This window comes from Thunnus thynnus, chromosome 11 (assembly GCF_963924715.1).
Source record: "Thunnus thynnus chromosome 11, fThuThy2.1, whole genome shotgun sequence".
Taxonomy (NCBI): domain Eukaryota; kingdom Metazoa; phylum Chordata; class Actinopteri; order Scombriformes; family Scombridae; genus Thunnus; species Thunnus thynnus.
In genome coordinates, this window is record NC_089527.1 from 1,871,830 (window position 1) to 1,899,362 (window position 27,533).

General features: G+C 40.1%; 1 protein-coding gene across 2 annotated transcripts in view; it reads right to left on the reverse strand.

The window, feature by feature from the left end:
• The window catches only part of mylka (myosin, light chain kinase a), a 95,553-nt gene that overhangs the window by 17,519 nt on the left and 50,501 nt on the right, over positions 1-27,533 (reverse strand). For both annotated transcript variants that reach the window (XM_067602777.1, XM_067602776.1), the window contains exons 19-28: positions 26,465-27,462; positions 21,045-21,161; positions 18,868-18,927; positions 8,051-8,098; positions 7,767-7,894; positions 6,981-7,137; positions 2,865-3,055; positions 2,657-2,771; positions 2,444-2,476; positions 1,931-2,021 (exon numbers count right to left, since the gene is read on the reverse strand). In XM_067602777.1, coding sequence (XP_067458878.1) covers positions 1,931-2,021; positions 2,444-2,476; positions 2,657-2,771; positions 2,865-3,055; positions 6,981-7,137; positions 7,767-7,894; positions 8,051-8,098; positions 18,868-18,927; positions 21,045-21,161; positions 26,465-27,462 — 1,938 coding nt within the window. The remainder of the gene's footprint in view (positions 1-1,930; positions 2,022-2,443; positions 2,477-2,656; positions 2,772-2,864; positions 3,056-6,980; positions 7,138-7,766; positions 7,895-8,050; positions 8,099-18,867; positions 18,928-21,044; positions 21,162-26,464; positions 27,463-27,533) is intronic.

Sequence of the window (27,533 nt, forward strand, 5' to 3'; positions counted from 1 at the left end):
ACCATGACACCACACAGGCTCCTATAACACCATCAAATGATTACTAATATTATGTTCAAGTGAGATTTTCATTAAATAAAAACACAAAAGTAAAGAGGATCCTTTGTCATTTTTTTAGTTATACACATAATTTCTAGCTGTTAGATTATAATACAGTATTCAGATCTTTCTTCATTTAATGTGGAAAAAAATGAGACAAAAACTGTCGATGAAATATTATTAAAAAGGCAGAAAAGAAAATCAAACTTGAGAAGATTAGATTCTCACTGGTGGGTTCATAGAGTATTTAGCTGGAGCTATTACCCCCCCCCCCCCCCCTTTGCACATTGGTTTTATGTATCTGTCTAGCCTTTTCCATTTTATTATTTATTTATGTAATTAATTTCATTATTATTATTATTATTTTTATTCTTTTTTATATGCTTTAATGGGTGGGAAGAGATAATGGGGTTACTATGGTTCAGAGAGTCTATCTGGCTCAGGTTAAGTCGAGTGTGTTCTGTATAAAAAAAAAAATTAAAATCTAATAAAAAAGATTTACAAAAAAGAAAAGTAAAGTCTTGTGATCACTTGTAACAGATTCTGGAGCCTTTCCACTCTTTGCTAAATGCGTCAGGGACTATTTAGCTACGAAATATGATGATTTAGTCCCGTTGGCCGTTATACTACAGAGGTAGAATCACATGATCTGTTCACCTGAGGATGGTGAGGTGATCGGCATCATGAGGAGATGATTTAAGCAAGAAACTGTCAAATAATGACTTCGGCTGTTATTTTAGGAAGGTGATGATATGTAGTATATGTGCAGATTTACAGATAAACAATTTAACTTAAAATAAACAATGAATACTATTTAATACGTTAATATATTAAATGTATTTCTTTCATTTTCTTCAATTAGTTTAAGAAACATTATCAAAGTGCAGCAGCTCCTGTTATGTCAGATAGATTAGATTATTGCTCTTTTGGTCTTATGAAGCATTCGACTGCTGCTGCAACGCTGTTCACCAAACAAGGAAGAGAGAACATGTCACTGCTGTTTGAGCTGCTCTCCATCTGCTCCCAGTATCTTCTCTGAGGTTCTTTTACTTTTTAAAGCTCTTAATGGTTTGAAACCAGCTCACATTTCATTTTATAATCCCTCATGAGCTCTCAGATCTTCTTCTGCTGGTTTTTAAATACACACAATTATCCGCACAAGAAAATAAGCAGCGCAGCTTTTTTTAAACTATGCTCCAAAATTACAGAATACCGTCCGGAGAGCTGTAATTATATTTTAAACGACAGCTGAAAACATTTTTATTTAATCTGGCTTTAATTAATGTCATTCTTATTCATTTTTTTTTTTACTCATTCTCGTATCTTTTATTATTCTTACTGGTCTGTTTTTTACTTCACGTCTATGTTTTATCATCTACTGTCTTGCTGTTGTCTAATTTTTATTGTGTGTTTGGCCTTTTGGTTTTAATGTGTTGCTATTTTTATTCCCACCTATAACCTCTTCCACTCCAGCTCCGCTCTGAAGCAATTAAATCGCTGCAGCCTCTAAGCACAATGCCCAAAAAAGGTTTTTGTGCATTTTAACGGGACATGTGAGCTGCGGGTTTGACTCTGACAGGACTTCCTGTCTTGTTTTCATGTTTATCAGCGATCAGAGAGCCACATGATAATAATAATAATAACATGAATATTTGGGAACTTGTCGTCTGTGTTGAGATGTTTTGTCCCTCTTTACTTCTGTCTATTATTATTATTATTGTTATTATTTTTCTGTGGCCAGACCAACTCCTGCCCTCCTGCTTCACACATTCACGCCCCTCCTCCTCCTCCTCCTCCTCCTCCTCCTCTCAGCAGAAGCTTTACACTGGAAGTTTATTTCTACAGAAGCACAGGTGCATTGTGGGTGGAGTGTGAGTGGGCGGAGTCTTACGTTCCCAGCCTCTCCTCCACGTCGTACAGCTCCTTCACCTTCGTGTCTGTTCTGATCGTCACGTCTCTGTAGTCTGGCTCCTTCTCCGAGTCTGACACACACAAAACACACAAGATGTTTCACGATGTTACGTTGAGTCATGTTAGATTATGTTATGTTAGATAATATCATGTAAGATATAGTGTGTCCTGTCATGCTTCATTATGTTGGGTCATGTTGTCATGTCATGGTGTATCATGTAACGTTGTGTTATGTTGGCTTATTGTTACTTTAAGTCATGTTTCATCTCATGTTATATTATGGGATGTCATGTCATGTGACCCATGTCAGTTGTGTTATATCATGTTAGATAACAGTGTGAAGTCCTTAGTTTTACTGTGTTTGTGTTCTTGTGTATCTGTGTTTCTGTGGCGTTGTGTGGATGTTGTATGGAGGTTGTGTGGAGGTTAATCAGCTGATGCAGTAAACAGACGACCGTCTCAGATCAGTGAACAGGAAGCCTGAGCGTCGTACCGTCATCTTCCTCCTCGACCTCCTCCTGGTTCTCTGTCAGAGGAACCAAACAGCAGGTTAGCTTAGTTAGTCTGTTTAGTTCAGTCACATGACTGCAGCTCAGCCGTGAGTTCAGTTTAGTTTAGTTTAGTTTAGTTACAGTTTAGTTTAGTTTAGTTACAGTTTAGTTTAGTTTAGTTACAGTTTAGTTTAGTTTAGGTCGTGATTACTCACCATCGTTGTCCACCACGCCGACAGCGACGGGTTCAGACTCAGCGCTGGGCTCTCCGACCCCGTAGATGTTCTCCGCTCGGATACGAAACTTGTACTGACGGTCTGGCAGAAGGTTCTAGAGAGAAATGACACAGTAAATATTTCAGTTTTCCTTCGGCACACTGAAGCTAACGAGTTTCTCAGACGTCTACAGGTGTAGTTGACACACCTGTATGTTGTAGGAGGTGCTGTTGCAGGACACCAGATGTTTCCACTGCTGCTCCACTGAGTCCCAGATCTCCAGGTTGTAGGACTGCACGGCGCTGCCGCCGTCGTAGGTCGGCCCGTACCATGACAGCGTCAGACTCGACCGCCGGATATCTGACGTCGCGGGGACCTTCGCTGGCGGGTCCGGCTTATCTGGGAGGGAAATAACAAAATCTCTCCAATTATTTTTGTTTATAGTTATTTTCATTTTGCATTATTTCATATTTATATCTTTAATTTATTTCTATCTATTTCATTCATTTTTATTTATCATTCATTTTGATTAAGTTTATTTATATACTTGTATTTATTATTATTATTATTTTGTGTTATTGTATTTTTATTTTCATTATTAGCTTATTTATTTAGTTATACTTTTTTTATTTATTTTGATTTACTTTTTGGTTTATTTATTTTTTTATTTCTTTAATTCATTTCTTGATTTCTTCTTTTTTTTAAATTTGTTTATGTATTTGTTTTTAATCATCTTATTTTTGATTTTTGAAACAGGAAGGAGGATACGATCAGTGTCTCAGTGTAAACGTCCTGAGAAATGTTGCTGCTTTTAGACTTTAACAGAAATATGTTTATTCTTGCAGTGATTCCTCTCATGTCTGTACAGTAAATAGTTAGCTTAGCTTAGCATAGAGACTGGAAACAGGGGGAAACTGCTAGCCTGGTGTAAACACTACATACAAGTTGTGCTTTTTTGAGGGGGGGTTATTATGTGTCATTGAGCTGTCGATATCTATTTAAATGTTATGTTGAACAATGCACGTTTTGGCATCTATAAATGTAAAAATATGTTTTTTGAGGGGATATTATTGTTGTTGTTAATGTTTATAATCAGTGTGTTTCTAAAAACCTGAAGATTGTAGGAATGTGCTTTTTTCCTGCAGTTCTCTGCTTTATTTCAACATCCTGACACTCCGATACTGACAAACCCTGAGAGAAGCTGCAGAGACCCTGGATGCAGCCGAGAGGAGGCGGGAAGAGCTCACTCCACTGACTGAATGACCTGCGGGAGGTCACATGAGGTCACATGAGATCACATGAGGTCACACTGAAGCACCGAACAGACTGGAAACATCTGTAACCTGCAGGTGACACCGTATGTGTTTATACCCTGCAGCTCACACACACACACACACACACACACACACAGCACTGACTGCCATAAAAGGCATCAAACTGCAGTTCAGAGTCTGAAAGGTCAGGTTCACAATTTTCCAAGTCTGTCTTAAACCAGCAGTCAGGTGTCCATATGAACAGTGAAAGAGCTTTCCCTCGCTGTAATCATTCTTCCTGTTCATACTGGATATTTAAAGATCCCCTTCAAATGTGCTTTAATATAAGTGATGGAGGCCAAAATCCACAGTGTGTCCACACAGTCATTTAGTGCAAAAAATGTGACACAGGAGTGGATTCTCACTCCTGTCCTCGTCGTCTTCAGGCAATGCAATGATTCTGATGTTTGCTTTGCTTTTCCGATTACTTACAGAGCAGAACAACTAGCATTATGTTCAAAATAAACAACAAAAATACCTAAACATGCTGCCAGTCACATGACACATATACCTAAACATGCTGCTGGTCACATGACACATATACCTGAACACGCTGCTAGTCACGTGACACATATACCTGAACACGCTGCTAGTCACGTGACACATATATCTAAACATGCTGCTAGTCACATGACACATATACCTGAACATGCTGCTAGTCACATGACACATATACCTAAACATGCTGCTAGTCACATGACACATATACCTGAACACGCTGCTAGTCACATGACACATATACCTAAACATGCTGCTAGTCACATGACACATATACCTAAACACACTGCTAGTCACATGACACATATACCTAAACACGCTGCTGGTCACATGACACATATACCTGAACACCCTGCTAGTCACATGACACATATACCTGAACACACTGCTAGTCACATGACACATATACCTGAACACACTGCTAGTCACATGACACATATACCTAAACACGCTGCTAGTCACATGACACATATACCTAAACACACTGCTAGTCACATGACACATATACCTGAAAACACTGCTAGTCACATGACACATGTACCTGAACACGCTGCTAGTCACGTGACACATATACCTGAACACGCTGCTAGTCACATGACACATATACCTAAACACGCTGCTAGTCACATGACACATATACCTGAAAACACTGCTAGTCACATGACACATGTACCTGAACACGCTGCTAGTCACGTGACACATATACCTGAACACGCTGCTAGTCACATGACACATATACCTAAACACGCTGCTAGTCACATGACACATATACCTGAACACGCTGCCAGTCACATGACACATATACCTGAACACGCTGCTAGTCACGTGACACATATACCTGAACACGCTGCCGGTCACGTGACACATATACCTAAACATGCTGCCGGTCACTGCTGCTATAAACTACCTTTTCCTCTCTGGTAGACACAGGGTGCTAGCAGCTGGAGAAAACAACAGATGAGGCTTTTCTTGGTCTTGAGAAGCTGCAGCATTTAGTCCATACTGCACGTTTACTGCCAGACCGACAACTTCCTGTTAACCTTTTCCTCTGCTCCGCTCACATTCACCGTCACTTTTCTGCAGTTCGCTCTCTACGCTACGCTGGTGAGAGTTTCCAAGGCAACGACACAGACGTTGATTCACATTTCGCAACAGCACTGCACAGAGGCTCCAGAACGCTATTGATTTCCAAATTAATAGAAATTTGGCTTTATTTTTGGCATTAAAATTATTCATTTTTGCCTGGCAGAGAAAATTATTGCCTTAAATTGCCTTTTTGTTGCTGTGTGTTTACTTTATGAAACCTTGCCAAGTATATGTAGTTATCGTTTTATAAAAGCAATAAGCCATGGGAGACTGTGGTTTACAGTGATGTTAGACACGAAGCGGAGCAGCTTATTGTTCTGGAATGAGAGATTCCATCTCAAACTTGGACCTAAAAAGTGGGACATTTTGCAAAATAACCTTCAAATACTCTTCAGAAAAGACTCTAAAGAAGAGGTAACAGCATTAGGAGGAAATATCATCTTTGGATATATTTCTTTAAATTTAAAACAACTAGCTAGCTGTCAACTGCTAACCGCTACCTGCCACTGTTACCAACCTTCCAAAGGAGAAACTGCATTGAGGAAGCTAACAGAAGAGTTATTTTGTGAAGACAAGAAGAGAAATTAAGGGGTCCTTGTTGGTGGTATTCTCTCTCTCTCTCTCCATGTGTGATAGTGGCGCGACCAGCGTTTGCAGCGTCCTCTTCTAATTCTGACTATGCAGTGTCATTGTGTGGAGTGCAGGGGAAATATGTCTATGATCACCAGTTTCTTTTGGACATTCAGAACAAAGACCTTTGCTACGAGAAATACTTGCTGGGAGCTAAATCAGCTGAGCGTGCTTTGTCTGCTACGCCCAATGGACCCAAAGGAGACCACGGCCTTTACCGGAGCTGTGCTGGAGAGGAAACATCGAAAGCGGTGCGACAGGACGCGGAAGCGGAGCAAGCTAGGCTAACTGTTAACCCATACAAACCGGCAGTTTCAACAATCAAGTTGCCTAATGTTCACTCTCTGGATAGCAAAATGGATTATAAACTCCCCCATCAGTGCTGGTCAGTCTCACTGTTTACATCCAACTTAGCCGTGTACTTTTTTCTCTAAATGCACTTTAATGCACAGTGCTGCTAACTGCTCGGTCTTTTCTGTTTTGTTTTTTTTACCTTTTCTGTTGTTGTTGCACTGCTGTGGAAGCATTTTGTTTGTTTGTGTACGCAAATACACAAGAAAATGACAATAAACTAAATCTTGAATCTTGAATCTTTATCTGCCCAGAAGAGGGCCTCGTTTCCTTTCTTCAAGCTTTAAAGCTGCATTACTTGAGTACTATTTTGAGGTACTTGTACTTTACTTGAGTATTTCCATTTTATGCTACTTTATTATATCATTATACTTGATTACTTCTCAGATGAAGATTTGACACGATGGATAATTTAACAAGCCAAAAGAGGCTGAAAGGTTTGTTACCGACAATGGTGAGGTTGAGTGCGGCCTGGCGGAGGCCGTAGCTGTTCCTCAGCTCGATGGTGTAGCAGCCGCAGTGTTCCTGCTGACCGCTGGAGATGGTGAGTTTACTGCTGCTGTCAGTGCTCTCTATGGAGATATCAGCCGAGCCCTCCTGGATCTGCACACACACACACACACACACACACACATTAATGCTAATGACGTTACTTCTTTTTAACCCTAACATTACTTTTTTGACAAACATTACGATTTAATTCTGATGTTACTTTTTAAATTGTAACAATACTATCTAATGCTAACCTCACTTTATAAACTAAGATTACTTTCTTAATGCTAAAATTACTTTTCTAACTCTAACGTTACTTTCTTAAAGCTAACGTTATGCCATGTTGCACTTTTTTACTTTAATGTTACTTTTTTAACTGTAACATTACTTTTTAAATGTGATATTACTTCTTTTACTCCTGTTACTTATTTTACGCTAATGTTACTTTTTAACTCTAACATTACTTTCTTAAAGCTTTAAGCTTTTTTTTAATACTAACGTTATTTTTTAAACTCTAACATTATTCTCTTAATGTTAACGTTACTTTTTTAAATGTTAACGTTACTTTATTAATGCTAACGTTACTCTTTTTTAATGTTAACGTTACTTTTTTTAATGCTAACGTTATTTCTTAAACTCTAACATTATTCTCTTAATTTTAATGTTACTTTTTTAATGTTAATGTTGTTTTTTTAATGTTAACGTTACTTTTTTTAATGCTAACGTTACTTTTCACTCACTGGTTTCCTGAACTTGAGCCAGCTGCAGTTGATGGGCGGAGCTCCGGAGAACTTGCAGAGGATCTCCACCTTCTGTCCCACCAGGATCTTCATGTCTTCTGGAAACTGCAGGATCTGAGGAGGCAGAGCTGCACCACACACACACACACACAGATCAATAACCAATCATCATCAGCTCATTTCATTACTGATTGATGTTCCAGAATTTAAAGGAACATTCCAAAAAAATAGAATATAGACAGTTTACAGACTTCAGGACTGAGTGACAGACAGATGTTTCAGACCTTGTTTGGGAGGAGTCTTCGCTGTCGGTTTCTTTATTCTGGCTTCACCTGGTGGAAACACAAAAACAACAGAATCAAACCTGTTACCCGGGTTACCGGGAGGACACACGCTGCCATGTTGCAGCTCAGCTATCCAACTTTATAAAACATTTTTTGCAGGGCAGAGAGAGAAGCAGCAACATATACAGAGAAGAAGAAGAAGAATGTCAGAGCCTCTCTGACGGCCATATATGGACATTCTAAAAATAGTTCCAGGAGGCCAGAGAGGAAGAGAAGAAGAATCCTGAAATGCTGTAAAATGTTCACTCTTATTCTGTGGAAAGACAAACATGAAGAGGTTGTATCAGACGGAGAGAATAAATCAGTCTGAGTCACGTTCTGTCCCGTTACACCGCTACACCGCTATTACTACATTACAACATCTATTCTACTGTTTACCAGCAGTGGAAGAAGAATTCAGATACTTTATTTAAGCAAAAGTACCAATACAGCAAAAATAAAAAGTAAAAGTCCTGCATGAAAAATCCTCCTGCAGTAAAAGTACATAAGTATTATGAGCTTGATGTAGTTAAAGTATTGCAGTAAAAGTACATAAGTATTATGAGCTTGATGTAGTTAAAGTATTGCAGTAAAAGTACATAAGTATTATGAGCTTGATGTAGTTAAAGTATTGCAGTAAAAGTACATAAGTATTATGAGCTTGATGTAGTTAAAGTATTGCAGTAAAAGTACATAAGTATTATGAGCTTGATGTAGTTCAAGTATTGCAGTAAAAGTAGTGGTTTGGTCCCTCTGACTGATATATTATTATATATGACATCATTAGATTATTAATAGTGAAGCATCAGTGTTAGAGCAGCATGTTACTGTTGTAGCTGCTGGAGGTGGAGCTAGTTTACACTACTTTATATACAGTTAGCTAGTTTAGTCCAGTGGTTCCCAACCTAGGGGTCGGGCCCCTCCAAAGGGTCAGCAGATAAATCTGAGGGATGGTGAGATGATTAATGGGAGAGGAAAGAAGAAAAAACAAAGTTCTGATACACAAATCTGTTTTCAGTTTTTGGACTTTTTCTCTAATCTTTGATTTTTGCTGAAATATTGGATCATTTGAACATTTATTGAAATGAAAGCATGTGAGAAGTTTAGAGGGAAAAATCACTATTTGGTGGAGCAGTAGGAATCAGTAACGGGGTCGTTTCTTGCAGTATTTGAGGTGTTTTGTTGTCTTCAGGCCTCGCTGGCTGTTTTATCAGAAACGTCAACAATGAAGCTGAAATCAGCTGCTGTTTGTTTCCTTTACAGACGAGACGTCACAACAATCAAATATTCATGAATTTACAGGTTGAATCTTACGACAAAATACAAAAACTCTCTGATTGTCTGATAAATCATCGTGGTGCGTTCAATGACTGTCTCTGTATACACTGTATAAATGTGTGATAAGTGAATCTGTGAGAGCCGTGTGTTTGCAGGTTTATATTAAACTTCAATAAAAATATTTGAATAATAATAATAAGTTAATACTCGTCCTCGCCCTCCTCCTCCCATCACACAGCATGGGAGGAGGAGGAGGGCAAGGAGATAAGAATAGCAGAGAATGAGAGCCACATTTAATAAAGCTCACAGTCGCTGCTGTAATGAAGGATTGAAGGTCGACTCCCTAACAGCCTCCATAACTCTGTCATCACACACACACACACACACACACACACATCATCACCTCCTCGCTGGGTCCACACCAACTATGTGCTAAAGGCTTAAGGAGCGTTTGATTTGTGTATCGCTGTGAGCCAGTTGTGAGGACGGAGAGCCGGAGGGTCACTCAGTGCAGCAGCCGACTGGACTGGTCAGAGCTGCTCTCTGATTGGCTGCGTTTCTATTGGTAACCGATAAGCACACCTGCTGGCAGGTGACAGAAGGAGGAAGTGGTTTGGATCAGTTCGTGAAGCCGACAGAATGAATTCAGAACAGGAGCGTCTTGATCATCTATCGACCATCTCTGAAGTTTCCTTTGAGTTGCAGATTGAAAGTGATGCTTTCATGTTATTTGGTCAATTTTAAGGTCTTTTTTACCTCTTAAAAAGCACTTAAACTGTGCAGACAATCCATTAAAATACACTAGAGATGAAAGCTTCCTCTGTCATGTCCAGACTGTATTTCAGACCTAATGAATCCCTGTTTTAACCGTATTTTCAGCTCCTCATCAGTGCCGACTGTGATGTGTTTACCAGCAGAGCAGATGGAAGCTCAGCAAGTCCAAACTTCACTGCTTAAAAAAAAAACAGTCCAGGAATGAGTTGTTGTTTCCTGGTTTCTGTGTTTTAAAGCAGCTGCAACAAAGAGTCAAACCTGGTTCAGGCTGATGGATGAGTTGAATCCTGCTGCTGTTTCTGCTGTTTGGACGTCAGTAAATGAGCTGAAAATATCTTTTCATGCAGCCAAAAGGACACGGAAAATGTTCAAAAAGGAGCTGCAGTAACACACACGCAAGAATTTATGCATGAAAATAAATCTAAGTTGAAGGTCTCCTGTGCAGGTTTGGACCTGGTTTTGTTTGTGTTTTTCTTCAGGCAGCTGTAACGGAGCAATGAGCCAACAAAAGCACAGAAGAAGAAAACTAAAAGCTTGTAAACATGGATGTAAACGGCGGAGACTCTCGACAGACCGCTGCGAGGATCATGTGACCGACTGTTTATCATTTAAAGATTTATAACAGACATCTTTATTCTGTTCGCCGACCGATGAGACAGAAACTAAAATAGTTTAACACTGAAAGATCCTTTGATAAACTAAACAACATGTTTGCATGAAAAGTCATCGAGCCTCATGCAAGAATAACTGGACAAAACCCACAGTGTGTCCACACAGTCGTTTAAAAGTCTCTGTGAAGCTTCTCTGAGGCTTCAGCAGTCTGAGTTAGTCATATCAAGTTTCCTCAGACTGTGTTTCCCTGTTGAGCTGCTGTGGAAGTTTAGTCACAGATTTACTGGAAATGTTGTGAGTAAAACTTGCAGGTATTTAAGTGTTCACCAGATGTTTCTGTCAGTAATAAACAGCTGCAGCTGCAGTGTAACATCAGCTACTGTAATATTCTCTCACATGACGCCTCTCATATCAGTCACAGAGCATTTTGCTTTAGAAAGACGTTTTTTATCTGATGGATTCATGTTTCCTGATAGTTTCAGCTCCTCTGATACTTGACTCATATTTAAAGACGTGCGTTTAATAACATCAAGTCTGTTTTTTGCAAAATTTGAAACAGGAATCCCCCAGGGAACTGTCCCGGGTCCCTTTCAGGTTGTATATTAACAACATGTACGCTGACGATACAGTCGTCCATTTTTTATTTATTTCACTTTTATTTAACCAGGAAAAGTCTCATTAAGATTAAAAACCTCTTTTGCAAGAGCATCCTGGCCGAGACAAACAGCAGCACAATTAACAAGGTTGCAAACATTAAAAAAACAAAAATTTACCATGAAAATAAAGAATAACTTATAGAATCCTAAAATATTAAAATATTCCTAAGTGTTTGTTGCAAGTCATCAACATAAGGGATCAAACAGGAGCAAAATGAGTCAAAACATCTGCAGCCAGATGTTCCTACGAGTCATTTAGAACCACTTTAAATGCGTCCAGTGAGACCAGTGAGACCAGTGAGACCAGTGAGACCAGCTCCTGAAGATTCAGGTAAGTATGCAACTGATTCCAAACACACGGAGCAGCTAGAGACAATAACTGCATTTATCTGAAAAAACCTGTGATTCTGTTGAACATAAACTAAAGTATAATTTCTAAGAGTCAGTTTCTGTTTTCCATTAAAAAGCTGCAACAGAATCCTTGAAGGTTAAAGGTCAAAGAGTAACAGAGGTGAAGTGTTTCAGGATCATTTTACATTCTCAGTTAAATGTTAAAAGTCATGCTAAACAGATTTGTAAAATGATGAAGGTTAACCAGCTGTTTCAAGATGATAATTAACTGCTTGACATTTGACTTGTTCTCACATCTGTCCAGTGGTTTAACTTCCTGTTCCCTGGCCAGCTGATCACTGATCACATCCATAGACTGTCTTTACAAGCGAGTAACGTTTCATCTTTTCTGCGATTTAAGTAAATACAACGTAAAGCTTGTGTTTAAGTGTTTGGAGACCACAGAGCTGCAGCTTCAGCTTGGTCCCGGAGCTCCTGATCTACCGGATTCACTCGAAATATGCTGCAACAAACCTGCAGCTATGTTACTGGTTTTACTGGTTCATCTTCTTACTGCTTCACTGTTTTAATCTCTCATTTTCACAAAAGCCCTTCCAGAGACGAGTGCTGTCACTATGATGCTTGTATCAGCTGTTTTCAGTTTGTCTATATGCGCTGCATCTGTCACATAAACCATAAATAAATAAATAAATAAAACGACTGCAGACATTGACAAACGGTGACGTTCATCAGGCTGAAACCAGAGATTTACAAAGAGTTTGTGATGTTAAGAGAAGAAAAACAAATGTACTGAGTCATATTCTGGAGTTAGTTTGTTTCTGTCATGATGTAAAAACATTTTTACAGTTAAAAATGTCCCGACGTGAAAGTGGATACGCAGCAGCAGGTTGATTTACAGCTTTCATGTGTTTTTCTCTTTGCTGTAGAGTTTTACTCAAAAAAAAACACATTTAACATGTTTGTTAGACCTCGAGGACAAACGCTGAACATGAACAGCAGCCTCATTAAAACTTCACTTCATTATTTAACATTTTACTTTCGCTAACTGATGAGTTTTTTGTGCTGTTTCCTGTTGGATGAGTTTTGTTTTATTGTGATGTTGTAAATCCATATTTCAGAGGATTCTCAGACAGAACAAACACACACTGAAGATTTAGTTTATGGGTTCAGTAATCTTTGATTCATTCCCCAGTTTGTTTTCTTCTTCGGAGCTTCGCTGCAGTTCATTCTCCATTTCCTGTCATCCGTCTACTGTCAGAATAAAAACTACAACACACACACGTTACACTTACAGTCACTAAAAACACTTTTATATCTGTGACACTGAAAGAAAACTCAGACAGCAACCAGCCCTCAACTCAAACTACAGATCTGTGGTTTAATCCCTTACGGAAAAAACACATGTGAGTTATCACATGTGAAGTGCTGTTTCACATGTGATAACTAACATGTGATGCATTCAGGGGCACATGTGGTTTTCAGACGTTTCACATGTGACACTGTCCTTTTCACATGTAACGTTTGCATTCACATGTGAAATCAAAACATCACATGTGAAATGTTTCGGTTCACATGTGAAAGACTGAATTTCACGTGTGCTTTTTTTTCGTAAGGGATCATGTGACTCCAGAGCGACACGTAGCAGCGTTTCCTGTATCAGCAGGATGACATTATCCGTCTGCTTTCTGAAACACGTCACTGTTGATCGATCGTGATGTTTGATGATGTGACGGCAGAGAAACACGTGGTTACTACTTCCTTAGAGTTAGACCACCGTCGTCGTCATGGTGACAGTAATAACCACAGGGGTTAAAGGTTAGGGGACGCGGTTGGAAACAGGAAATGAACAGCGTTTCCTGTTGCCTCCATCCAACTTCCTCTCATATATAAATGTCATGTGACCTGCAGCGCTGCTCCACCTCAGTTACTACGACAACTAGATGACAGCTGTCACTCAAACGTAACTATAAACTGACATTATGACCTGTTGTTGGGAGAACAGTCTCTGTTTTTTATTTCCTCTCAGGATGAATTATAATAACTTTGATCCTCTGATTTTCCATCCAGCAGCATCATCTTCGGTTTCTGCGGAACTGAAGACGTCCCATCATCCTCGGCTGCGCTCTGTGTTTAATCTGTTCATGTCTGTTCTTGTGTTCTTGTTAAACATCATCAGTCTCGGATCAACAGTCCACATCCAGCCAAGTCCGGACCAGATGAGCAGGAATGTTCCGTCTGTTCTATCGAGGACACTTTGGGACGCAGCAGACAGTCAAGTCTCCCAGAATGCATTGCACACCAAGCGGGCCAGGCTACTAGTTGTTGAAATTTCCAATCTAGCATCATTACGTCACTTTATGTCGAGACAGTAACATTTAGATTCAGTTTATCTAAAATAAACCAGTTTATAACGTGTTCTGATGTTTTCAGAGATGTTTGGGCGCCGCTGGCTGGACGAGCAGCTCGTCAACATGTCGACTCTAACGTCTCTGCAGCATTTTGATATATGATAGAAATCCTTTTGGAAGATAAATGTTGGTCTAATAATTGTAGCTGCAACATTAATTTGTTTGAACATGAGGCTCCAGATGTGCAGACATCACCAGCTGTCAGTCGGGTGCAGCAGGTGTGTTGAAGCTGACGGCGAGAACGCGGCGTCTTCTCGTCCACTCAGGAGTTTGTTCTCCTGAGTAGACGAGTCAGAACTCGGTGTCCTCTGCATGAGAAAGGCCTTATATGTGCCTCACACAGCTGCAGACTCAGAACGTGTTTTAATCAATTATGTGACCGAGTTTATGTTCTGTGTTTATGTAAATAAATCTACGATCAGCTGATCTATATCATCGGACACAAACAAACTGAAAAATGATGACAGACGTGTCCACATACTTTTGGCCATTTGTGTAACTGCAACTCCCAGAAACAAAACAACAATCTGGAGCCAAAACTGCAGCAGCAAAAATGTTTTTTTACATTATGTATTAAATCAGTTGATCTTTGTGTCGTGAAGACGACGAGCTTCTTAAAAGGAAAACGTCTTCGCTGCAGAGTTTTAATCTGTGCTGTGAAGTAAAACAACGTCTGAGAGAGACAGACAGAGGAGGGAGAGGAGAGGGAAACCAGGCCTTAAATGGAAGTGTGGGAGAGGAGCCACGAGGAGCTCTGAACACCCTGCACTTCCTCCTCCTCCTCCTCCTCCTCCTGTCAGGTCAGATCTGCTGTTAAAGCTCTGCAGGTTCACCACTCTGTCCTTTTACATTCAGTTCAGTTTATGAAGCTACATCAACTTCAAACACCACGAAAACAGTTCAGAAAAGTTTTAGTTTCGTTTTTTCTTGTGAGAGAATTTAAATCTGTGAGACAGAGGTGGAAAATAACATTTAAAATACAAATAAAATACAACACATTGTTAAAGATGAAACCAGTGGTTTCCAACCTTTTTGTCTTTTGACGTCTTACAAAAAGCAGTGTGTAGTCGGGGTCACATTTCACATGTCTATGAGTTGTTAACAGCTCCACCAAATAGTGATTTTTCCCTCTAAACTTCTCACATGCTTTCATTTCAATAAATGTTCAAATGATCCAATATTTCAGCAAAAATCAAAGATTAGAGAAAAAGTCCAAAAACTGAAAACAGATTTGTGTATCAGAACTTTGTTTTTTCTTCTTTCCTCTCCCATTAATCATCTCACCACCCCTCAGATTTATCTGCTGACCCTTTGGAGGGGCCCGACCCCTAGGTTGGGAACCACTGGACTAAACTAGCTAACTGTATATAAAGTAGTGTAAACTAGCTCCACCTCCAGCAGCTACAACAGTAACATGCTGCTCTAACACTGATGCTTCACTATTAATAATCTAATGATGTCATATATAATAATATATCAGTCAGAGGGACCAAACCACTACTTTTACTGCAATACTTTAACTACATCAAGCTCAGAATACTTATGTACTTTTACTGCAATACTTTAACTACATCAAGTTCATAATACTTATGTACTTTTACTGCAATACTTTAACTACATCAAGCTCATAATACTTATGTACTTTTACTGCAATACTTTAACTACATCAAGCTCATAATACTTATGTACTTTTACTGCAATACTTTAATTACATCAAGCTCATAATACTTATGTACTTTTACTGCAATACTTTAACTACATCAAGCTCATAATACTTATGTACTTTTACTGCAATACTTTAACTACATCAAGCTCATAATACTTATGTACTTTTACTTGTAACAGAGTTTTTCTACACATTGATCTCTGACAGCTGATTGGAAACTTTCAGCTTGAAGTTCAGAGTCGGAGATAATCAGGACTTTGTCTCTTCTAGTTGATGAAAAGAAACTACAGAGGTTTTAACGAAGCCTTTATCATCATCATCATCCTGAACTCACTGAAGCTCCTTCAGGAACATTTTCTTCTCTGACTTTTCTCTGTGAGGTTCGTTCCAACAAACTGAACGTCACAAACTCTTCAGCCTGATGAAGGTCACCATCATCATCATCATCGACGACCCTTAAACATCCATATAAGGCGACGGAGCGTCATGATTCTCCAAATCCATCATTCAATATGACTTTCAAGTTTTTTGAACGTGTCTCAGCAGTGACGACTGTCAGTCAGCTGTTAGAACCGTGTTATTAACCTGCTCAGACACTTGTTTCGGTGGATGTTAGGTTGTAGCTCGTCGAGCGGGCAGACGTGGAGAATCTCTGATCCTACTTTTGGTTTCGAAGGTTGAAATCGAATGTTTATTTCTGTCGATTTTCAATTTAGAATCGAAATCGCGACACTTCTGATAAGATCTGCTCTGTTTGTGAACGAGTTTCATTCACCAGAGAGAGAAAAAGACGAATCAGAAACCAGCAAACATGAATCCATCAGAGCAGCTCTGTGACAGAAAGGAAACACTCTGATATGAGAGGCGTCATGTGACAGCTGTTTATTACTGACAAACATCTGGCAGCTGATGATGATCACATGATGAATGTTAATTTAATAATTTAAGTTAAAATGTGAATAATTTATGTTTGGATTAAAATATTTATTGTTATGTTTATGAAGATGTAGAAGTTATATAAGAGCTGATAAAATGTTTTTGTTGGTTAGACATTAAGCTGCTGGTTGTTTAATTAATACTGAAGACTCGAGGCTGAAGGTTAACGCGGCCAATGAGGTCTTTTTAATTAGTGTATATTTCATGCTGATTGTTTATCATCTGAATGTCTGTATGAGGGAAACTGTGGAAGATTTATTTTGTATCTTTTATTTGTTTAGTGGAAGCAATAAATGCCAGTATGTGTTTTTAACTTTATTCTACACGTCCTTTAGTTTTATACTGATGTTGGGAGTCGTTGGTTGGTGTGATTTGGTACAAATTACCAGACAAAACAGATAAAAGTGTGAAGTTGGTTCAGTTGATAAGTGCTGATTCATTATATTTGGGTTCATAGTTGTTAATTTGCAAAAAAAAAATGCAACAAATTAAAGTTTTAAGAATTCTTTAACAAGGCAGTAAATCACGTTTTCAGTGTGTAGTTTTGATGAATATTAATTTGTTTCTTATAGAGAGAACGACTGTAATATACTAATGAAACTAACTAAACCAACTGAACACTTAAATACCTGCAAGTTTTACTCACAACATTCACAGGAAGTTCATATAAAACTACAGCAGCTGTAAAATAAAACAGCTTCCCTTCACTGCACCAAACTGTTGTTTTTTAATAAATAATGATGTTTTCATTTGTTCGTTCATATTTTCCGACATGAAGAGAATATTCTGTCAGAAACTTTTAACTCAACACAAACAAACAGCGAGTGAAGGAAGAAGTGTTGTTAATAAAGTTTCATACAACACTGAGCTGAAGGCTGCAGTTTGTTTCTGAGACGTATGAGGAGGCGTCTCCTTCATCTCTTCCTCCTCTATAATCTGCCTCCTGACTTGTGATTTTTGCACTTTTGCAGCTGTCCTGTAGTAAGACTGATGGTTATTTTCATGATAAATTATTCTTATCAATTTCACAAATAATCAGTTCATAGATAAAAGAACAGCAGTTTGATCACATGACACGGAGAAAAGCTCCAAACATTCAGCAGAATCAGTGACTTCAAATGATTATTTAACCAGCTGATCGATTCATCAACAGTTTCAGTGAATAAACTCTCAGGATCGACGTATCAAACTGAATCTCTCAAACACCACAGAAGAAGAACATCGAACTGTTCGTCTGGAGCAGGAAATCACGAAGAGTAAAAGCTTTTTATCAGCTTTCCGCAGCTTTACAACAGTGAGGAATCAAACTTTGAGCTCAAACAGAAACTGAACCTCACGTCCCTCTGGCTGCTGAAACCGATCAATCTCAACTTATTACAACAGCTCAAATATTTTAATAAATCGTATTATTAATTCAGGCGAGAGACGCTGTTCACACGCGGTGAGGGACAGACGGAGCGTCTCTACGTAAGAGGACAAAACGTCGTCACAGTTTCTGCTTTGTGTCTCTGAGAGTCGTAAAACAGCGACGTCTCACTCTGTCTGAAAAACAGGTCCTGGATATAACATCTGTATGTTAACATCTGTATGTATAAGAGTCCAGATATCCTTCAGGGTGTTCGTGAGAGTTTATACGCTGATTAATTGATTATCTGGTTAACAGAGATTTTAAAATAAACCTTTAAAGAATCATTTTACGTCACATATTCAATGAAACTGCTAAATAGTTGACTTGATTCAGGAGTGATTTCCTGCTCTGATAAGCTCCACAAATACAGCAGAGTTTCTGCAGACAGACGTTCTGTTTATGGTCCTTAGGGTGGGGGGGGCGGGGGCAGGAAACAACAGGGCTGATGGGAAACGTGGTCTTAATGCAGAGAGGAGAGCAGTAGTTTACCGTTATAGGAATAATAATCTGACAGTGATGTACGCACTGATGTTTCCAATGATACACAGAGCGGCTTTAAAATAGCAGCCGTGTGTGTGTGTGTGTGTGTGTGTGTGTGTGTGTGTGCAGTGGGAACCAGTGATCCCAGGCTGCAGCTCCTTATTGGGACAAAAGGAAAGAGGCTGCTGCTGCATATTTTGGAAACTCACTCTCTGAGGTCGGAGTCGCCTTCTTGGACTTCTTGTCAGCCGGAGAGTTTTCTGCCGGATCTGCAGAGACACACACACACACACACACACACACACACACACACACACACACACAAACACACACACACACACACACACACACACACACACACACACACACAAACACACACACACACACACACACACACACACACACACACACACACACACACAAACACACACACACACACACACACACACACACACACACACACACACACACACAGTTAGATATAATATAATGTATATACTGTGAGATTTATCACTAATAGCAGTGCTGGAAAGTAACCAAGTACATTTACTCAAGTACTGTACTGATGTACAAGTTGTGAGGTACTTGTACTTTACTTGAGTATTTCCATGTGATGCTACTTTCTACATTTCAGAGGGAAATATTGTACTTTCTACTCCACTACATTTATTTGACAGCTTTAGTTACTTTTCAGATGAAGATTTGACACAATGGATAATATAACAAGCTTTTAAAATACAACACATTGTTAAAGATGAAACCAGTGGTTTCCAACCTTTTTGGCTTTTGACGTCTTACAAAAAGCAGTGTGTAGTCGGGGTCACATTTCACATGTCTATGAGTTGTTAACAGCTCCACCAAATAGTGATTTTTCCCTCTAAACTTCTCACATGCTTTCATTTCAGCTTTTGATTCAGTTTTTCAGTGATTGTTACGTCGTATAAAATGTCAGAAAATCCTGAAAAATACCCGTTAGAAGGTCACATCTTTCTTTTTTGTTCAACCAAAGATAATCACTTTACTGTCACATATGACAAAGAAAGTGTTAAATCATCACATTCAAAAAGCTGAAACTTTTGCATTTTTGCTTTAAAAATTAAAAATTTTTGTTCGATCGTGGAATCGATTGATTGTTGAAGCTCTAATTATAATTATGTACATTATATATATATATATATATATATAAATGGAAACCAGAGAACGGTTTGTCAGGATGTTTGTGCACTATTACAGTTTCCCAGAAGTACTCAGATCCTTTACTGCAGTAAAAGTACATAAGTATTATGAGCTTGATGTAGTTAAAGTATTGCAGTAAAAGTAGTGGTTTGGTCCCTCTGACTGATATATTATTATATATGACATCATTAGATTATTAATAGTGAAGCATCAGTGTTAGAGCAGCATGTTACTGTTTGTTATATTATCCATTGTGTCAAATCTTCATCTGAAAAGTAACTAAAGTTGTCAAATAAATGTAGTGGAGTAGAAAGTACAATATTTCCCTCTGAAATGTAGAAAGTAGCATCACATGGAAATACTCAAGTAAAGTACAAATACCTCTAAACTGTACTTGAGTAAATGTACTCAGTTATTTTCCTTCGTGCGTCTGACAGAACGAAGCTGTGAGAAAATGTCTCCAGCTGAGCTGAAACAGCTGGCGAGGACGTCCGTGTAAATAAACACACGTATGTAACACGAGAAGCGGAACACGTCAGTCCCGTATGAAGACCTGAACCTGTCCCCCCTGTTTCAACTCTTCATCCAGGATTCCTCTAAACCAACAGTCTGAACTCCCATGAGCCTCAGCTGTCCATGAACGCTCATACATTCCTGTTTCCAGTAAAGCTTGTGAGATGTTTGATAGATACAGGCCGTGTTTGTGTTGATTTATTCTAATTACAGGAAACTCCGACCAGACGGAGGCTGCTGAGGAATCCTGGGAGCTGAGGAGGAAGAGGAGGAGGAGGAGGAGGAGGAGGAGGATCTGCTGTTTCACTGTTATTCTTTCTGTGCTATGTTTATGGAAAATGTGCGACTTTTATCAGTGTTTAACAGGCAACACAGCATGAAGCTGACGGATATGAACACACAGAAACAGACGAAGGTTTAACGGAGGACGTGTTCAAAGTTCCTTCGGGGTGTTTTAGGTTTTAATCTCACTTCATCGGATGACGCCGGACGCTTGTTTACACATTTCTGGACACAGTTGACTGAAAGCATCGAGACAAACAGATGGCAGCAGAAAAGATGAAGATTAATAGTCGAATTAAAGAGAAAAGATGGAGTTTCACTGGGATTTTCTCCAGTGTGTGAAAAGCAGTGTGTTAGAGGATAAACTGGTGTAACTGGTTTATACAGCAGCTGATGTTTAACATGAGATTCTTACCGTCTACTAGAACCATACAGGAACATTCAGCTTTGCCTGCTGAGTTCTCGGCTCTGCATTTATACTGGCCTTCGTCCTCCGGCAGAGCTTTGTCTATGGTCAGAGAGCAGAGGCCGCCTGCAGCACAAACACACAAACACACACAAACTGAGATTAAACATCTCTTATGTAAGAGACACGGGCAGCAACAACAAGCGATACAGACAAATCTATCACAACCTCCCATTAGTCAATATAAAATAAAAAAAACATGAAAACATCACAATAAAAGAGAAAATAAAAGCACTAAAACTGTATGAATACATCATTTATTCATGTTTGTCACAAAAAACACAGAAGAAGAAGAAAACTATGTGTTATGCTACATCATGTTTCCCAGTGTGAAGCTAATTGTTCCAGTTCATAACTTCATGTAAAGACGTGATTTCCTGTAATAATCACTTCCTGTTAAGAGTCGTTTTATCAGCCAATTAAACATTTGTCTCCGTTCATTCATGAAGTATAAACCTAAAATATTTAGGGGTTAATACACATTTTAGACATCAGACAACATGGTGGTGGTTTGCATTGTGGTTTCCAGTGTTTCCAGTAAACAGGGAGATGTTTCTATCATAGTGGGATCAACCAAACTCCCTCCATCTCTGTGAACTGGTTCCGTTCACACCTTCCACTCTTCCTCAGATATAATCATCCCTCCTTCATTTATAAAGACATGAACTCGCGTCGTTTATCTGAAGTTTATTACAAATGCTGTGATTTATGTTAAAACCACGACAGCAGAAGAAGCTGATCCTGATCCTGAACCTGTTCTCTTCACGACTGCACGAACCTCCAACCTGGATCACAATCTCACATTCCAGTTGGCAGGCGACACGACCGTCCTGAGACTCAGCGACGACAACAACGACGACGACGAGGCTTCATACCAGCGGCGAGCAGCGAGAGAACATCTCCATCTACGGAGAGGAAGACGACCTGGTCCTGAACCCAGAGACCGGACCACAGGACCAGGGGGTGAGGGGGAGGTGGAGACACTTCCTGGGGCCCACATGACTCCTCCAGGAACCTCAGCTGGTATTTATGCTTAACGTGATGCTGTTATTAGTCTCTGGAGACGTCTTTAAACTAACTAACGTGACCAAACTCTTCATGATGAAGCAACATGTGACCCAGTGCAGCGCTGTGACTCACTGACAACAACGGAGGAATCAGATATATCAGGCTTGGACAGTATATATGTGTGTGTGTGTGTTGATGCCGTCTGTCTGACTTGTTAAGCTGCACACTGTTCTGCTAATGTTAAGCTAACTGTTAGCTGCTGCTTGTTTAACTTAAAGGACTTTTCACACTTTCTCCAGTCGTGTGTTAAACCAGCAGTCAGGTGTCTGTGATCATTCCTCCTGTTCATACTGGATATTAAAAGATCCTTCAAATGTGCTTTCAATGCATTCAAAAGTCTGTGTGAAGCTTCTATTCAGCTTCAGCAGTCTGAGTTCGTCATATCAAGTGGATATCTGACACATTTACAGTCTTTGTGTTTCCCTGTTGAGCTGCAGGTGGAAGTATAGTAACAAAAAGAGGAACATTGGCACTAAAAAGACTGTAACGTTGAAAGATATCTACTTGATTTGACTCATTTGGACGCTGGAGCTTCATATTAGCTTCAGATAATATTAACGTTAGCATTGAACATAAAAGTATTTTGTTTTCCGATCCGAAATAATCGATCACTAAAATAATCGACACTGATGTCATGACTGTGTTTCTGCAGCTGTCTGCCGGCGTTTCAGTGACCTTTGATCTTTAAGATGTGACACAGTGTCCTCATTATGTAGGACACACACACACACACACACACACACACACACACACACACACACAGAGCTGGATCAGGGGCTGTCCTGCAGACTGAAATAACAGAGGGGGGGATTACTGCTGTCTGACACACACACACACACACACACACACACACACACACACATGCATGCATGCACACGCACACACGTGCACACACACACACACAGACAGGGAATCCTCAGGCAGTGCCCTCATTTGTTCATAAATACAACACACACACACGTATGCACATATATAGCGGCTGCACCGCCGAGCCGTTACAGACTCATCAGAACACCAGACGCTGATTTATTCTCACTCTGAACAAACAACAACAACAAATATTTTAACGTGTCTTAACATGACGTCAAAGTCCCTCCTCTTCCTTCCTTCATCATCATCATCATCATCATCTGATTAACCGCAATGAATCCAAAAGTAACTCACAAGTCAAAACATTTTTTTTTTTTAAATCACCTCAATAAATTTGCAACCAACACAAAAATGGCTCCAACGTTCACTGATAAAAAACAGAAGTCGAAGGTAAAACTGAAGATCGAAGGAGAGAAGTCAACTTAAATTTCGGTCAGCAGCAGAGGCTCATGGGTATTGTAGTTTTCTTAACCATCGGCCAAAATGACAAAACCTGATTTGTCTTGAAACTGGTCAGAATATAAACTATAGATTCTGTTCAGTAACATCAAGGAGATCGTTTCATTTTCAAAAAAGAAACACCTGCTATATAATAATATTAATATATTAATAATGCCCTGAGAATGAATGTAAAGTCATAGAAACTAAATTAATTTGTTTAAATTCAAAACAACAACATCGTCTTATTCAACCTCCTGCTTCTGTAGTCAAATAGATGGACAACAGTCAATGATCTCACCCGTTTAATCCATATTTAATATAAATTAATCAGACATTTAATATCTGTGAATCAAATTCCAAAAACCCAAAATTCATTTAACAGTTCTTGTAACCGACTGATTTTCCTAAAATAAGTTTGGCTTCAGTTTCTTTGTCAGAACTGTTGATGTGTCCGTTTACTTTCTCCCACCGTCACTGTGACCACATGACACACTCGGCTCAGGTTTGACGTACAGACCTGAGACAGTAAAACCAGACCTGACCCGATTAGACTGAGTAGACTTTGTACTCTCGTCTGACTCGGGTCCCGGGTCGGGTCGGACTTTAGTGGACCGGCATGAACGAAGCAGAAACTCTCAACGCTCTGAGTTCAGTCAAAACTAAACATTAAAACTGTATTTACACCTGCATTAACATGCGGAAAAAACACCTTAATGCAGGTGTAAATACATCAGAACAACAGGTATGAATGTAATCTGTACAGCTCGACCACATTAAGAAAAACATCGGTCCAGTAAGTTGAACGCTCACTTGGCTCTGCCTCTTCCTGCCAGCTACAGCAAGCCCCGCCAAAAGCAGCAGCTGTTGTTTTTTTTAACCATATGCTAACATGCTAGGCAGCTAACTCGCTAATGTTATTCTATAGCTCATGCTAACGTTTGCTAGCGAGAATTAATATTATTATTTGTAAACAGGAGAAGCAAACAGAGAGTAAATATGAGTAATGAGCCGATGTTTGTTGTTGTTGTTGTCATTGTTAGTAACACTTTGCTTCAAAGCCCCCCCCCCCCCCCAAAACAGAGTGGTACATCCTGTCAGTTGAGGTGTTTCCTATCTGTGCAGCCGAACTTAGCAGCTCCTCGACGGACTGTTTCACCCTGACGGTCCCGGTGTTTCCTCCGCAGGCTGCACTTAACAAACCGAGGCTAACGTTAGCTGGGAGGCTAGCAGAGGCTAGCTGGCTGTGCTTCCCTCCGGTCGTGCCTCGGCTAACGCTCCGCTAGCCTCCCAGCTAACGTTAGCCCCGGTTTGTTATTCAGGGTGAAACAGTCCGTGGAGGGAAGCAGTCAGGCTCTAAACTAGAGCTGCAACTAATGATTATTTTCATTAACGATTAATCTGTTAATTATTTTCTCCGTTAATTGATTAGTTATTTGGTTAATAAAATGTCAGAAAATGGTGAAAAATGAAATTCAGTGTTTCTTCGTCTTGTTTTGTCAAAGATCTTCAGTTTACTGTCACAGAGACTAAAGAAACCAGAAAATATTCACATTTAAGAAGCTGGAATCAGAGAATTTGGTCAAAACTATTTATTGATTATCAAAATAGTTTACGTTTAACTAATAAATTAATCAACTAATCGTTGCAGCTCTGGACTAAACCATCTGCTCATTTAAAATCCGCCTGATCCAGAGAAAACAATTTAAAAATAATGTGATTTTCACTCAACTAATGATTATTTTTATTTATCACCTAATGTGAAGATTATTTTTTTGGATAAATCAATTAATAATTTGGTCTATAAAACATCAGAAAACAGCAAAAATCCACAGTATCCTAGAGGACGAGGTGACTTCATATTAAATTTACTATATTCAAGACGAGACAAGCAGCGAATAATAAAACAGACTGTTTGCTGTTTATTACTTAGAAAAATGACTTAAACGATTAACTGATTATCAAAATAGATTCTTCCACTAATCATTGCAGCTCTGATGTATATTTACAGGACTTTAGGATGTAAAAACTTTGAATCTAAACATCTCAAAAACCAATCGGATCACAGATAGAAACATAATAATTAAAAAAAGTCACAAATTCATTGATCAGTCAGTTAATCGTTGATGTTGTTTCATAAGCAGGAAACCTTCTCTGGTTGCTGTTTTTATCTGTAGTAACACTCAGCTGTAGTGACGTCACTGTGATGTCACTGTGATGTCACTCCTCCTTTCTGACATTTCATTTGACTTTACAAACTGGAAGCGTTTTAATATTAAAAACATGTGACATTAAGAAGTATTGATCCTCACTCTGACATCACTATGACATCATCATGCCGATGACAGAAAAGTGATGTGACTGTTAAATGTCTTTTTTTTTTTCAAAAACATTAAAGCCAAAAGTCTCTTGCAGCTTCTCTAAAAAGAATATTTGCTAGTTTTATTTGTCTTTTATGAGAATAAACTGAAGATCTTTGAGTTTTAGACTGTTTGTTGGACAAAACAAGACATTTAAAAACGTCACCTTGTGGACATTTTTCACTATTTTCTGACTTTTTATGGAAACAATTAACTGACAAAAATAATCAGTTGTGAGAAGTGAATGAATTCATGGTGGTCCTCACAAGTACAGTAAGACAGACGAGTGTGTGTGTGTGTGTGTGTGCGTGCGTGCGTGTGTGTGTGTGTGTGTGTGTGTCATGTAAAGTGATCTGTTCCCATATGAAATACCAACAACAGTCTGTCACACATCACATCCTGTCTCTCTCTCTCTCTCTCTCTATTGTTTCAGATCTGGTTTCTATTAATAGAATCTGAATCCTGACGTCCGTCAACAGTTGTTCAACACAAAAACATGTTTCACCTCCTTCAGCTCCAGCTGCTCAAACTCTCTTCAAACTTTATTTCACATCCTTGTGGACGTCTCAAAGTTTACAAAGATGTGTGTCAGCTGATGTGTGCGTGTGCGTGTGCGTGTGTGTGACCTCTGACCTTCGTTAGCGAGGATGATGAACTTGGACGGTTTGATGATCTTCCCGTCCAGCGTCCAGCTGACGGTGACGTCAGAGGTTGCAGCGGCGAGGCGGCACTGCAGCCGGAGCCGCTGCCCGTCCAGCACCGTCACATCGCTCGGCTTCTCCGTGAACTCCGGCGCCTTCCCTCCACCTCCTCCTCCTCCTCCTCCTCCTCCAACAACGCTCTTCTTCTCGTTAATCCCTCCAGCCACGCAGTTGTTCACCGCCGCCTTGCCGCCATCCCCGTTCTTCTCCGGGGTCGCCGGCTTCTTCTTGTTAGCGAGGACGGAACGGAAGTCGGCGTCGTTCTTTACGGGCGCCCCGGCCGGTTTGTTGCCGGCGGCGGCGGCGCCCTTCTTTCCCAGCACGGAGCGGAAGTCCACCTGCTGCGGGGCGCTCACCTTGCGATCCTCCTCAATCTTGGGTTTGACACCCTTGAGGTTTGCCTTGAAATCCATCTGGTGGCGATGGCGCTCGTGGGTGGTGGTGGTGGTAGCAGTGGTGGTAGCAGTGGTGGTAGCAGTGGCGGTGGCGGTGGCGAGGCCGGCCTCCCTTGGCTCCTCTCCCGGGTTGTTTTTGGTGTCGCCGGCTCGGCGTCCCAGCAGCGAGCGGAAGTCGAGCTGCTGCGCCTCCCTCTGTCGCAGCTCCTCTTCACCGCGCTCCCTGGTTTCCACGCAGCGTTTGAGGAGGCCTTGAGGAGAGTCCTGGTCACCCTCCTTCTCCTTCTTCTTCTTCTTCTCCCTCTGCAGGTGCAGGAGTTGCGGGTCCGACGCTCCTCCTCGCTCCTTCTGCTCCTGGTTGGCCTCCTGCCACTGCCGACTGACACTGCTGCTGCTGCTGCTGCTTCTCCGCTCCACGCCTCCTCTTCCTCCTCCTCCTCCTCCTCCTCCTCCTCCTCCTCCTCCTCTCAGCGCCGCGGTCCCACCAGCTGCTCCTCCTCCTCCTCCTCCTGCTGCTGCTGCTGCTGCTGCAGGGCTGGACGAACAAGCACAGAGACAGATGGAGAGAGAGAGAGAGAATAAACAGAGCTGGGTTAAAGCCCCCCT